Source organism: Mustela putorius, unplaced genomic scaffold (genome assembly GCF_011764305.1).
Source record: "Mustela putorius furo isolate JIRA1106 unplaced genomic scaffold, ASM1176430v1.1 tig00000874_pilon_pilon_pilon, whole genome shotgun sequence".
Classification (NCBI taxonomy): Eukaryota; Metazoa; Chordata; class Mammalia; order Carnivora; family Mustelidae; genus Mustela; species Mustela putorius.
In genome coordinates, this window is record NW_025421505.1 from 8,747,669 (window position 1) to 8,761,880 (window position 14,212).

Consider the following 14,212-nt stretch of genomic DNA (forward strand, 5'->3'; position numbering starts at 1 on the left):
GGGTGACCGGAAGTGGCTGCTGTGAGCGTCGCCGCCCGGGGCGCCAAGGCCCGAGGCGCCGTCGGGGCCGCCGCGACGCACGCATGGAGAGCGCTGGGCGCCGGGCTGCGCGCCGACGGCTAACCGGGACGCACGGGTTCTGCCGGGCGCGGGCTGTGCAGAACCGACTGGCGTCCCGGGGCGGAGGAACATGAGGCTAGGCCTGGGGCCCTCAGAGGGCAAGGCGCGCAGTGCGCGGCCCTGCCCCGGGCGTGGGTGAACGGTGCGGCGCCCCGGGACTGGGTAATTGGCGCTAGCGGGCGCGCGCATGCGCGGGGCGGTGGCGGGCACGTGGCGGGGCGCAGGGCGGCGCCGCGCGGGAAGAGCTTCGGTGCCCTGGTGGCCCGCGGGCTGGCGACCCCCTGCCTCCGGTGCCAGGTGGGACTGAGGCAAGACGCCACCACGGGTCCCACTCTGCCGCCGCTACCTCGTCTCGGTAGCCCTGAGCAGCCGGGGAGGGGCCGGCGCAGGTCTCATTTATCGCGGGGCGGGCCCTGGGGCCGACCTGTCCTGAGTCCCCGCCCGCGCGCGGCTTAGTGGCCTCTCCCCGCAGCCCATCATTAGCCGCGGAGGCATGGTCTTCTGTCTGGAGAACGAGGAGCCGCGCCTCCCCCTGCGAAGCGCCATGGTCCACTTCCAGGCCTCGGAAGTCCAGCAGCTGCTACACAACAAGTTCGTGGTCATCTTGGGGGACTCAAGTGAGTGCCCCTCTAGGTTCACACTACCCAGCCCCGGACCTTCAGTCTGTTTTCGATGACTGGACCCTTTGTCTCGCACCCAAACCTTTCTGACCCCGAGTCTGTTCCAGTCCAGGGGGTTTTCCGTCTTTGATTTCCCTATGCATGCACCTTCCACAGGTGTCCTGATCGATGTAGTCCGACACATTTTTTACCCCATCCTTGCTCAGCATTTTTCACCCTGACAGTCTCCCATACTTTCCTTCATGGGAGCAGTGGATTGTGTTGTCTGTTTTCTGGGTGACTTGGCCAGCTGACTTCCGCCTGGTGATCTGGGGCCACTGTGTACTAAGTTGGGGGTAGTGTATCCCGTGAAGGCAGAGGTGGTACCAGGATTTTTTTAACGTCAACTTTTCTCCTGCCTTTGTAATGAACTCCACAGTGGTGGTGTTGGGCAGCCCCATCCTTGGGAAGATGGAAGGCCTGGATTTAGGAGGAGCTAGGGTGGGATGAAGCTTGTCTTAGCTTTAGGATCTCTGTCTCCCTGTAGTCCAGCGGGCTGTGTACAAAGACCTGGTGCTCTTGCTCCAGAGGGACTCACTGCTCACAGCTGCCCAGCTGAAAGCCAAGGTGAGGGAAGCTTGGTAGCCATGCCAGTGGTGGGTGGGCACAGACCCTGGCCTGGCAGGGCCTTCCTCCCTAGCATGGGTCTGACCATCTGGGGGCCGGGGGTGGGCAGGGGGAGCTGAGCTTTGAACAGGACCAGCTGGTGGCTGGGGGTCAGCTGGGCGAGCTACACAATGGAACGCAGTACCGGGAGGTTCGCCAGTTCTGCTCGGGTTCTGGCCACCACCTTGTGCGCTTCTACTTCCTCACCCGCGTTTACTCCGAGTACCTCGAGGGCGTCCTGGAGGAACTGACCTATGGGCCTGCCCCGGACCTGGTGATCATCAACTCCTGCCTCTGGGATCTCTCCAGGTTGGGGCAGCGGGAGAGGGAAATAGTGGTTGGGGGGTGGAGGTACAGCTCAGAGGCTGTCCACCCTGTGCTCTTGCCCACCCTATGTGCTGTCTGACAGGTATGGCCGCTGCTCGATGGAGAGCTACCGGGAGAACCTGGAGCGGGTGTTTGTGCGCATGGACCAGGTGTTGCCAGACTCGTGCCTGCTGGTGTGGAACATGGCCATGCCCTTGGGGGAGCGTGTCACTGGGGGTTTCCTTCTGCCAGAGGCAAGTGACGGAGGCCCTTCAGGATGGGGGAGGAGGCAGCTGTTAGATAAGAGGTCCTTCCCTCCCGACCCTGCTTCATTGTGCAGCTCTTAGATGCTGCACTTTCTTACTCAGCTCCAGCCCCTGGCGGGGTCTCTGCGGAGGGATGTGGTTGAAGGGAACTTCTACAGCGCAACACTGGCAGGGGACCACTGCTTTGATGTCCTCGACCTCCACTTCCATTTTCGGCATGCGGTACAGCACCGTCACCGGGACGGTGTCCACTGGGACCAACACGCTCACCGCCACCTCTCACACTTGCTTCTGACCCACGTGGCCGACGCCTGGGGTGTGGAGCTGCCCAAGCGTGACTATCCCTCTGGTGAGCCCTGCCACAAGTGGGTAGGAGAATGATGCAGAGGGGTTTCTTAGAGTATAGGGCTCAGACCCAGAATAGGACAGAGGTACTCAGGGAGTAGAGGCCTCTCAAAAGTCTGTTGTGGCTCCCGAGTGCACCTTTCTCATCCCCTGGGGAGGGTGAGATCACAGGAACAGCGTTTTGATCCAAGTTCTGGTTCTGTGTGGGCTAGCATATAGTCATCTCTGCACATGAGTGAGTATATATAAGCTTTGAGCACATAAGGCAGCATGTCAAAAGACTCCTATCCCACAGATGAATAGGAAAGAAATGGGGGGACTTCTAGCTAGGCATGGGGGCTGGGGGTAGAAAGACGGAAATGGAAGAAGGGCAATCATGCAATGTTACAGAAGCAAAGAAGCCCCTCACATGGTGCTGTCAAGCCTCTCAGTTCCTGCCCGCTCGCAAAAGGAGTGTGGTGGCTGTTTGCATGTGTGCTTTCCCCCTGGATCATGTCCTCAAAGGGCAAGGTTCCTACCTTGTTGCCAGCTCGTTCCTTTTGGCCTTGGGGTCTGGTACAGTTGCTGTGTCCATAGTATGTGCAGGATAGAGTTTGTTGATTTGGGGGTACGAGTCATGTTAGAAGGCTGTTACAGCAGCACTAGAGCAAGTGAGGGCACAGAGAAGCCAGGAATGTCACGGAGGTAATCTAGGACTTGGTAGCCAGGCGTTGGATCCTTGGGGAGGTGGATTAGAACTTTGATTATATAATGGCTCAGTTTCCTTGTTATCCCCAGCAAAGAGAGGGATGCCCTAATGGTTGTAAGGCTAGTTCGTGGTGGCTTAGGTCTTCTGAATCCAGTTTGAAGCTCCAGAAGTAGGGAGGTGAAAAGGAAGAGTTGGGTGGGAAGATGTGATTGGTGAGTTTGGTCCAGGCAGACCTCTGACGTGCTCTGGAAATGTGGGGCTGTGGGTCTCAGAGTCAACTGTGAAGGAGAGAGCAGAAGCCGGGCCATGCTGTGGAGTTGGAAGGGAAGAGGGGCTGATGTTGTAAACAAAAGGACCTGAGGGCAGAGACACTATCAGGGAGGACAGGGGCTCTTAGTCATTTAGTATGACTGGCAGGAAGAGAGGAAGTGGTTACATTTAGTCAGAAAAGTGCTGAAGGAGTGAAGCAGGGTTTAGAGGCGGGAGCGGTTGATGAGAGAATGGGAACTGGGCAGAACACTCCGTGTGGAAGTTTGGAAGGCACAGGACTGCTGGGAGAAGAGAGGGACAGGGTCTCATGTTGTCCAGAGAAAAGACTTCTTAGAAGGCTCATTTTTTGGTCTGTGGGGAGGAGCTGGGAGAAGAAAAAGCTACAGATACAGGAACCAAGCATACAAAAAGAGAAGGCTCTAGAGGGGAGCATAAGGTTAGAACAAAAGCAGATCTATGACTCTGAGAAAGGCAAAGAAGAAGGAACATACACTGGGCTTAGCCTGCAATGAGACAGTGTGAGGAAGACAGGGTAGGAAGCAGAGGGTGCCCCGTCCTGGTGGCCCTATTCTCCCAAGAGGAGGAAAGAGGTTTAAGAGTGCGGACAACCAGAATTCTGGGCAGCCTGGCTCTCAGGCCTAAAACAAACAACCATCCCGTTCTTAGACCCGTGGACTGAGGACTGGCCAGAGCCGGATCATCTGTTCCAGGGGAGCCATGGGCAGCCCCCAGACTTCGGGGAGCAACTGGCCTTGCCCCCACCCCAACCCTCTCCCCTGCCCCCTCCCATGCCTTTCCCCTACTCCATTCCTCAGCCCTCGCCACCTCCCTTGTTTCCACCCCTGCCCCAGGACACCCCTTTTTTCCCAGGCCAGCCCTTCCCACCCCACGAATTCTTCAATTATAATTCAACAGAAGACTTCTCGATGTCATCCCACTTAGGTAGGTGCCTCCACAGACCTCCCTTTCCACCTCTCCCAGCCTCCCTGTGCACCTTCCCCCACCTAGCCTCCCATCCCCAGGTGGACTGAGAGGAGTTCGGTAGCTCCTTGTGCCCCCAGGATTGGGTCCAGTCACTGCTGGATCTACAGCATCTGTAGACTCATTAATCAACCATTGATTGTCACAGTCTGCTGGTTCAGTGGAAGGGGAAGTGGTGTTGCCATTTTGTAGATGGGGAAACTGAAGCCCAGAGAAGCTCACCCTGGAGGACTAAAGCTGCCCGGAGGCAGAGCTGGGCTCACTTGGTCAGAGCCCACTCTCTGATAATGGCTGGTTCTTTTGTAGGATGTGGCCCTGGAGTGAACTTTGTGCCTGGCCCCCTGCCACCTCCAGTCCCTGGCCCTGTCCCCCATGGTCAGCACCGGGGCCCAGTGGTCCACCGGGGGATGCCACGCTGTGCTCCCAGCAGCCCCTATCACGTGCCGAGGATGGGGGGGCCCTGCAGGCAGCGGCTCAGACACTCAGACAGACTGATCCACACAAATAAACTGGACAGACAGCCTCCTGCCCATTCGGGGACATGGCCTGGGTAGACTGGATCTTGGACTGGGGCTGGATATGCCAATGGCCCTACAGGGTCTGCTTGCCATCCCCAGTGCTGGGTCAGGGTGTCTGTTATGCCTGGCATTGTTCTTGTCCATTGCTGTCACTAATAAAAGCATGGAAGAACAGAGTGGCATCTTCCTGTATGAGGGGATGGGTTTCCCAAACCATGATCTGAAGTGTTGGGGAGCTGCCTCTGGGCCTTCTCCAGTCTTGGCTTTTCACCTCACACTATTTAAAAGTCACTGAACGTGTCCTTCCTGCTATCTCACACACTCATTCCCACTCTTACCAGAACACAGGAGTGTGCCTAAAGATCCTGGGGGGGTCGCTTGTTGGCTGCTGCTCGTTGGGATTGAAAAATAGCTAGGGCTGAGCTCAAACTGTATTTTATTTGGAATTTTGGATCTGGCTAGTTCTCACCTCTATTTCCCAGTCTTATGCATTCACGGATACATTCAACATTCATCTGTTTCTGGACATGCACGCATACCTTAGTTATCTGCACAACTCTCGGCACATGGTGGGCCCTCGTTAAGTGGGTGGGACTGAACAAGCTTCCAAACTCAAGTGGAAGACTGATTAGAAATCCACTATTTAATAGATATAATGTGCAATGGTAGCAAACGCAACACAGACCAACCTCTTTGTTTGTGGGGGGATGGGAGTAGAGGGGGGCTGAGGGAGAAGTCCAAGATGGGGCAGGGGGTAGGAGGCTGTGCCAAACTCTGTAAGGAAGTTAAAAGAGTATAGGGTTTCAGCTTTGACAAGTGGTATTGACTCTAGGTTTGTGATACTACTAAGCATCAGGGGTAAAGTGTGGGCCAGATGGTGACATTGAGGGAGGAGGGATCAATAGGCCGAGGGCAGTGTGGGGCAGAAAAATAGGGTAATGTGGAGAACCACTAAATCATCCTGAAGTAGAATCGGAGGGAAGAGAGGGACGCAGACTCCTTGTATTGAGTTTCCGTACTTGTTACTAAAATTTTACCTTGGCAAAGGATAGCATATCTCACACAAGAGGAGGTGAAATAGCACATCAGAAAAGTGTTGCCCATTGGTAGCAATCAATGAATTGCAAATGAAAGGAAGCTGTTAAATTAACCGGCTAGTGCTGGGGAGGCTGGTAGAGACGAGGTGAATTAATAAAACCTTTTAGAGAGCAACCTCGACAGGGTATTTGAGAATCAAAAGAGACAAACAAGCTTGGTTTTCTTTGGTATAGACAAAAAGTGTAAGGGAACATGTGAAAAAAAAAAAAGAAAGAAAGAAAGAAAAAGCCTTTTGTTAGGGAGTTAATCTATTAGGTTTGTTATTTTTACTGTTGCAAAAGATTGTTTCTTTTTGGTAACAAATATTCCTTCTCTCCTGGGCTTCCGTTTGCCCAACCGCTTGTTCACTCTTTTCTGCCTTTCTTCAAAACCCTTTTCTGTCTGGACACTCTCACACCTCTGGCTCTGGAGTTTCTCAGTGTCACTGGAGAAAATTTTCCACCTGGATTGATGGTCAGAAGAAGAAAGTAATACGAGTTACCTGGTCTCACCCAGTCTTACCCAGCCCTGTCCATTGCTTGTCATCGTATTCTCTAAAAACTCCTTGTCCCCTCCCTTATCAATCCTTCCTGTGTCTTTCCCATTCTCGTCAAACCTCATCCCACTTCTGGAGCTCTCCGTAAGCAACCTTGAGACTGTTCATTGTACTCCATGTCCCCGTCATTCTACCTGTGCACTTCCCATCTCCAGCCCATTTCACTGTGTGGCTCCCATTGCCCACAGGGAGTTTCATAACCTTTCCTTCCGCTTCCCAGCACAGACTTGAAATCTACCACAAGAGCAGAACGGAGATAAATTATTTTATTTTCATTGGGTCATATAAGCATATTATAGTACAAGGCACTTGACTTCTCTCTTAGAGATTTTATTTGGTTACGGCTGGGAAATAAGAAACTTCAAAAATAGCCACATACAGGTCATTACATACATTTACAGTGTGTCAGGCCTTTGTTTGGAGATGTAAAAATGGTGAGAATTTTCGTTTTCTCAGCATGTAAGCACACAGTTTGCTAGTTAAGCATGACAGAACTCAAACTTGATTTTCTCAAAAACCACCCGTATTTGACCATCGACAAATCATTTAATAAGGCAGTCTTACATAGCAGTGCCTGGGTGGCTCAGTCAGTGGGGCATCTGCCTTTGGCTTGGGTCATGATCCTGGGGTACTGGGATGGAGCCCTGTGTTGGACTCCCTGCTCCATGGGGAGGCTCCTTCTCCCTCTCCCTCCGCGTGCTCGTGCTCTCTCTTACTCTCTCTCTCAAATAAATAAAATCTTAAAAAAAAAAAAAGTGGGGGGTGCCTGGGTGGCTCAGTGGGTTAAAGCCTCTGCCTTCAGTTCAGGTCATAATCTCAGGGTCCTGGGATCGAGCCCCACATTGGGCTCTCTGTTCTTCAGGGAGCCTGCTTCCTCCTCTCTCTCCCCACTCCCTCTCTCTCTGTGTCTGCCTCTCTGCCTACTTGTGATCTCTGTCAAATAAATAAATAAAATCTTAAAAAAAAACTATCTTATATAGACTCCCTCTCGTTCATGGAATCTTGGTTTGTGTTTTTTCATGGAATCTTGTTTTTTAGAGGTTTCATTTATTTATTTTTTTTAGAGGGAGAGCAAGCAGGGGGAGGGGCAGAGGGAGAGAGAGGATCTCAGACTATGCTGAGTGCAGAGCCCAACATGGGGCTGGATCCCACGACCCTGAGATCATGACCCAAGTCAAAATCAAGAGTCAGAACTCAACTGTCTGAGCCACCCAGGAGCCCCTGGAATCTTGGTTCCAATATCCTTTCTTTTGCCATACCAAGATATTCCTGAAAGTAGTAAAAGATGTATGAGCATGTCAGTTGTAATATCAGCCTTTATTTTCCAAGGAAAATAAAAGTTTTGAGAAGAAAAATCACTGGAATTTTTTTCCCAAACATTTTAACCAAACTGAAAGTTTCCTGGCAGGAGTAGATAACTTGCCTTCTGTTGTGTTGTCCAGGTCCTTACACAGATTGTGTGTTGAGTTCATTTTAGTGTTTACCTCCACTATGTATAATTGGTGAAAGATAAACTCTGACTACAAGAAAGTGGACCTATGCTTAAAAAACAAAGAACACTACTTTATTGAGATGTAACTCAATCTGCATCTATTTCAAATCTACAATTTCATAAATGTTGAGACGTATACATTCATGAAACCATCACAGTCAAGATAATGAAATTTATCTTTCTGCCTCTTCATAAACCTTTCCCTTGTTCTCTACCCACAACCTCCTCACATCTCCCTACTTCCAACACCAAGGAACCACTGATACTGATTTGCTTTCTGTAACTATGGATCAGTTTGCGTTTCCCAGAATTTTACATGGAACCATTCGAAAGGTACCTTTTTTTTTTTTTTTAACATGGCTGCTTTCACTCAGCCTAATTAGCTGGATAGACAGATCAACATGGAAATTCATGTTGTTAGGTGTATCAGTAGCTCGCTCTTTTTTACACCTGAGTAGTAGTCTCTTGCGTGGCTGTACCATTGTTTATCTGTTCACCCATTGGTGGACATTTGAGTTATTTTTAGTTTTTGCCTATTGCAAATAAAGTTGCTATGAATATTTATGCACAAATCTGTGTAGGGACACATGTTTTCATTTCTCATACTTAGAATGAAATGGCTGGGTCATACGGTAGATGTAGGTTTAACTTTTAAAGAAACTGACAAACATTCTTCCACAGTGATTGTCCCATTTTATATTCACGCCAGCAGTGTGTGAGGGATATAGTTCTCCCACATCCTCATCAACACTTGGTATTAGTCTATCTAATATTAGCTATTATAATAGTGTGATTTTACTTTGCATTCCCATAATTACTAATGAAATTGAATGTCTTTTCCTGTGTTTATTGGCGATCTATTTATCTTATTTGGTAAAGTTTTTTTTCAAATTGTTTGTTCCTCATTTCCACCCATCCTTCCCCTTTTTTAACTTATTATTGGGCTTTGAGAACTTTCTATCCTGGATCCAAGTCCTTTATGAGAGATGTATGGTTTGCCAGTACTTTTTCCTTCCATGGCTTGTCTTTTTCTTAGCAGTATCTTTTGAAAAACAGACAATTTTAGTTTAGGCAGGCAGAGAGAGGAGGGAAGGAAGCTCCCCGCTGAGCAGAGAGCCCAATGTAGGGCTCGATCCCAGGACCCTGGGATCATGACCTGAGCCAAAGGCAGAGGCTTTAACCCATTGAGCCACCCAGGCGCCCCAGCATCCTGCTTTTTAAATTTCTATTTCTGATCATTCATTGCTAGTCCAGAGAAACACAATTTATTTTTTTTTTTTTGTATGGATCTTATGTCATAATGGTGACCATGTATATATTAGTTACTTTGCTAAATTCCCTTATTAGTCCCAGTAGCTCTTTATAGATTCCATTAGATTCTCTACATAGGCAGTCCTGTTGTCTGCAAATAAAGATAGGTTCACTTCTTGTCTTCCAATCTGTATGCTTTCTATTTATATTTCTTGCCTTATTGCACTGGTTAGGACATCTACTACAATGTTGAATAGAAATGGTAAGAACAGACATACTTTTTTCCTAATCTTAATGGGAAAGTGTTCAGTTTTTTAACCAACTGTAAGATCAGCTATTTTCTTTGTTTAAGATTTTATTTTAAAAAATTTTAAAATATTTAATTTTTATTTAATATAAAATATTTAAATCCTTTTAAATATGTAATATTTTTAAATATTTTTTAAGATTTTATCTTTACACCCTGAGTGGGGCTCAAAGTCAAAACACTGAGATCAAGAGTTGCATGCTCCACTGACCAAGCCAGAAAGGCACCCCTATTTTTCATAGATGCCTTCTATATAGTTGAGGGAGTTTCCTTTTATTCCTAGGTCCTTGAGAGTTTTGTTCTATTTTTATCAGGAAAGAATGTTGGATTTGTGAAATGCCTTTTCTGCATCTATTGAAATGATCACATGTAGTTTTTAGTTCGATAATATGGTGAATTACATTGTTATGTGTATATGCATGTTTTAATGTTAAACCACCCTTGCATTCTTGGCTTTAAAAAGGAAAGCAGTTCAGGGCGCTTGGGTGGCTCAGTCAGTTGAACATCTGACTCTTGGCTTCAGGTCAGGTCACAATCTCAGGGTGGTGGGATCGAGCCCCCAGTCAGGCTCTGTACTCAGTAGGGAGCCTGCTTGAGGTTCTCTCCCTCTCCTTCTGCCCCCTCCTTCTCTAAAATAAATAAATCTTTGAAAAAAATAAAAAGGAAAGAGGTTGTGCAGTTTGAAGATGATAAAGTTGGTATTTCCTCCTCCTCTCAGAAATCACTCAAGCAAAAATGAAAATAAGAAACAAACGGAAATACCATATCTGATGACTAGAAGAGAGCAGAAACCCCAAACAATGAATTTGGTGGATAGGCTGGAAAAAAGCCGTGGAATCACTGCTTGGTACAAATCACCTTGAAAATTATTGGGCAGCATTTGCTAAAGTTGGAACATTTACATGCTCTATGATCCAACAATTGCACTTCAAAAGAAATGAGTGCATCTTGTCTACCAAAAGACATGTCCAAGGATATTCATATAAGTTTTATTCATAAAAGCCAAAACTTAGAAACAAGCCAAATGTCCTTTAGCAATAGAGTAGATAAGTTGTTGCTTCCCTTACAGTGGGATAGTACACACTGATAAAGCAGGGCAGACTACTGAGAGATGAAACAACATGAGTGAATCTCACAGTTGTAACCTTGAAAGAATCCAGACAATAGAGTACATTTTGTATGACTTTGTTCCGTGTGATTTCAAGAATAGGCTAATCTGTTGTGATAGAAGCCATGATACAGGTTACGTATGGGGGAAGGTATTGATTGAAAAAGACATAATGGAACTTTCGGGGGTGATGGAAAAGTTCTGTATCTTGATCTGTGCAGCAGTTACATGGACACACATACAACTATGTAAAATTCCTTGAGCTGTACCTCCAAGATTTGTGCGTTTTACTTGCACACAAAATGTGTGTGAATTATACATCAATTAAAAAGGAGCCAGGATGGGGTTTTTCTTCTAGGAAGAGTTCAATATTAAGACACCTAAAAATGTAATTCATATATATAAAAGAATATAAAAAGAATAAAGGAAAATAACCAAGTTGTCCTTGTAGTAGATGCAGAAAAACAATTTTATCATTCAATAACCATTCACAATAAAAACTGTTAGCAAATCAGGAATGGAAAGGAATTTCCTTAGCTGGATAAAGGTTAACTCTCAAGATTCTACAGTAATCTATGTAATCCTTAATGGTGGCACTTTAGGAGTTTCTTTTAAATTAAGATCAAGTGAAAGGTGCCTATGAATAGCAATTCCATATGCCATTGTCTGGGAACCTCAGCTTGCACGGTTAGATGATGAATGCAGAGGGAGAGGCCTGATAATGTACTGATAACATCTGGCTTTTAGATGGATGTGGTATCCTTCAGTTTAGAGGACTTTATGACTTTCATATATGTTACAAGTATTTTGCAAGTATGCAGTATCACATATCAATTGTAAATGTTGTGGGGCTTTTGTGAGAGGTTTAAAGATACAGATCAGAAAATATGGTAGAAGCCGCAAGATCTTAAATCAAGTTCTTTTATTTTTAAGATGGAAAATATTTGAAAGGCAAAGGGGCAGTGTAAAGGAAGAGAGACCCAGAATATAGATGATTGCTCAGCAGGAAAAAAAAAAAAGTTTTAAAAATTTGTTGCATCCAAACTCCGACAAGACCTCACAAAAGACAGCTCTTTCCCCCAGGAGGAATGGGATCTTAGACTAGGGGTGAGCCAGAAGTCCCTTGAGACAGTGAAGCGGGCTATATTGGACCCCTCCTTCTCCAGGATTCTCGTGAGCTCGGCCCTGATGCCTCTGGGTTTCCAGCTGGGGGACCCAGGCTGGAGATTTGGGGAAGGGGGTCAAGAGTCACCGAAGCCCCTACCGTGACGGCAATGAGTCAGAATGCCCCTCTCTGGCGTCAGGATCCACCCTCGCCCCCAGGGCTAGTGTCCCCGGCCTCTGAGAGACCTCTCCCTTCCCTTCCTCCCCACACCCCAAACCAACCCGACCCTTCATTGCCTTCATTGCGGAGAGGGAGACCTCCGCTAGGGGGCGCTCCTAGCATCCTCGGTCGCCGCCGGCGCCAGTTGCGATTCCGCGAGGCGCCGATTCCGAGGATGCCTAGCTCCTTCCTTTTGTGGGTGCCCACAGGCCTCCGATCCCCAGCTTTGCTTAGCATTTCCTTCTCAGCCTCAGGCCCTTGACCACCTCGCTCTGCCCGCACGGGCAACGCGCCCGGTTGGACGCCCTCCAGCCGTCGCCCCGGCCCCTCTCCCGCGCACCTCAGCGCCTTGCGCAGTGCCCAACACCTGCCTCCTTTTCCCGGAGTGACCTCCCCTCTCGGCTTCCCGCAGCTGGCCCTTGGAGGATCCCCCGGCGCCGCACACCCCCTCCTTCCAGGGACCCCCCCAACCTTCCCTAGGGTAGTCACCTGTCAGTGTCTTGACAGGCACAACTGTCTCAGTGGTGCCCTCCTGAGCCCCCTTCACCCCCCTCTCAGACCCGCCGTCCTGACCGCTCCTTCTCGGTGCTTTCTGTACATGGGGCTGAGGAGAGTCCTACCCGACGCTCCTGCTCCTAGGTGCCTCCCAGCATATCTCCTCCTCTGCTTTCTTAGATGCGACGGCCCTCAAGGCTGACGCCCCCTCTGCTCCTGTCCCTTCTCCCCTGCCTGATCTGATTATCCTTCTGGCCAGGCTACCAGGGTGACTGGGAGTGAGCTGTAGGCTGTGGTGGGGGAGGCCCAACAAAGACACCGATCCCCCTGCCCAGGTCACTCAGGCCAACGGAGCAGATCTCCTTTCTTGGCCCAAATAGGAAAAGGCTTAGAACTTCATTCCAGCCTGTCCATTTGCCCCAGGCTTGCATTTTTAAGCCTTTTAACTCTAAGCAAGTCGCTTTATCTACATTTAAAGGAATTTCAGGAATTATGTTAATGATACCAAGGTCCCTCACTTCCCTTTTCTCTGTATACTACACTCCTTTTGCCTGCCTCTAGAATTTCCATTCTATCTTTTGTTTTCACGTGTCGGGTCGGGGGTGGTTTGCTGGCATACATTCTAAATTTGTGTAAAAGGAATTGTATTGTTTCTTATTCAGTGAGTTTCTTTTCACTCAGTGCTATGATTTCCAGATCAATAGGTATAGCTTCTTCTCCCACTACTGTGCTCGTCCACCTTATTTTACCTCTCCCATCTCCTGCCACCACCGATTGTACAACCATCCCTCTCAAACACAGTCCCTGATGCTGTGCTTCTCAGACATCTGTGTGCATGTGTAGCACCTGGGATCTTGTTAAAATTCAGGCTCTCATTCCACAGGCCTGGGGTGGGGCCTGAGACTCTGCATTTCTAGCCAGCTCCCAGGTGATACCTATACTTCTGGTCCTGGTGGGACCACTCTGATGAGCTAGGCCCTTATGGGCCTCTCTGGGACTTCATTCTGGATTGCTGGGTCACACGATATGGGTTGATCTAATTTGACAAATATTGCCCATCCGCTCTGCAGTCCAGCTCTACCACCTTATCCTCTACCAGCAGACACAGGAGGGTGGGAGGTATATATTTATGTGGGGAAGGACAGGCGGCCTCCTTGCTTCTTCCCAAGCCCTTCCTGCCTTCATCCCCACAGTGTGCCCAGTCCAAGCCAAAACCTCTTCTCTCCCTTAATCAGAATGGCCCTGAGACTCTTAAATGATGTTGTTGGCCAGCAATGACCAGCCAAGTCCATGAGAGACCCAAGACTGGCATCCTGGCTTCATCCCTGACAGGAGCTCTTAGGAACAGGCATCGAGAAGCCCCAGCGTCTTCCACTCAGTTCTATTTCCTCCATCGCGTTTGCTGGAGTTGCCCACTGGAGTGAACCAGGATTCAAACCAGCTGGCTTTGTGCTGGCAAACAGCGATCCTAAGTCTGACTCCTCATCTCTAAAATGGGATAGCATAGCTACAGTGTGTGGCGTGGGAAGCCAGTCCAGGAATTTTGCTCACATGTCACGAGCCCCACAGGAGCCCTAAAACAGGTGTTCTTGCCTTGGTTTTACCCTCGAGGAAAAGGAAATTTAAGGTTTAACAATTTCCACCAGGACCATGGGGCTAGGAAGTAACAGTGCTGGGATTCAAACCCACCCTCAGCTAATACCCCAGGGCTCATGTGAACTAGGAGGCTTCAGCACCTCCATGTCCTGCCTTGCCCTTCCAACCAGGCCACATTTGAGGCAGAACCACAAGGAAACAGTAAGGAAGGGCTGTGTCTGGGGTTTGGGGCACCAACGCTGAGGGC

The 14,212-nt window shown here is 48.8% G+C and overlaps 1 protein-coding gene across 3 annotated transcripts; it reads left to right on the top strand.

The window, feature by feature from the left end:
* Positions 1 to 145: 145 nt before the first annotated feature.
* PCED1A (PC-esterase domain containing 1A) lies at positions 146 to 4,933 on the top strand. 3 transcript variants are annotated; one of them, XM_004772904.3, is made up of 8 exons: positions 146 to 282; positions 593 to 737; positions 1,267 to 1,346; positions 1,456 to 1,694; positions 1,795 to 1,945; positions 2,060 to 2,306; positions 3,927 to 4,202; positions 4,548 to 4,933. In XM_004772904.3, exons 2-8 carry the CDS (start codon positions 614 to 616, stop codon positions 4,793 to 4,795), a joined length of 1,365 nt encoding a protein of 454 aa, XP_004772961.1. In that variant the 5' UTR covers positions 146 to 282; positions 593 to 613; the 3' UTR covers positions 4,796 to 4,933. The 3 variants fall into 3 exon arrangements, with proteins under 3 accessions (XP_004772961.1, XP_044941986.1, XP_004772962.1); XM_045086051.1 differs by having other exon boundaries at positions 4,131 to 4,202; XM_004772905.3 differs by lacking the exon at positions 146 to 282 and adding an exon at positions 331 to 417.
* The last annotated feature ends 9,279 nt before the right edge of the window (positions 4,934 to 14,212 follow it).

Coding starts and splice junctions, on each gene's coding strand:
- PCED1A (XM_004772904.3), top strand. CDS start 614: ATGGTCTTCTGTCTGGAGAACGAGGAGCCGCGCCTCCCCCTGCGAAGC. Junction 1,347..1,455: donor CTGCCCAGCTGAAAGCCAAG/GTGAGGGAAGCT, acceptor GGGGGTGGGCAG/GGGGAGCTGAGCTTTGAACA. Junction 2,307..3,926: donor CAAGCGTGACTATCCCTCTG/GTGAGCCCTGCC, acceptor TCCCGTTCTTAG/ACCCGTGGACTGAGGACTGG.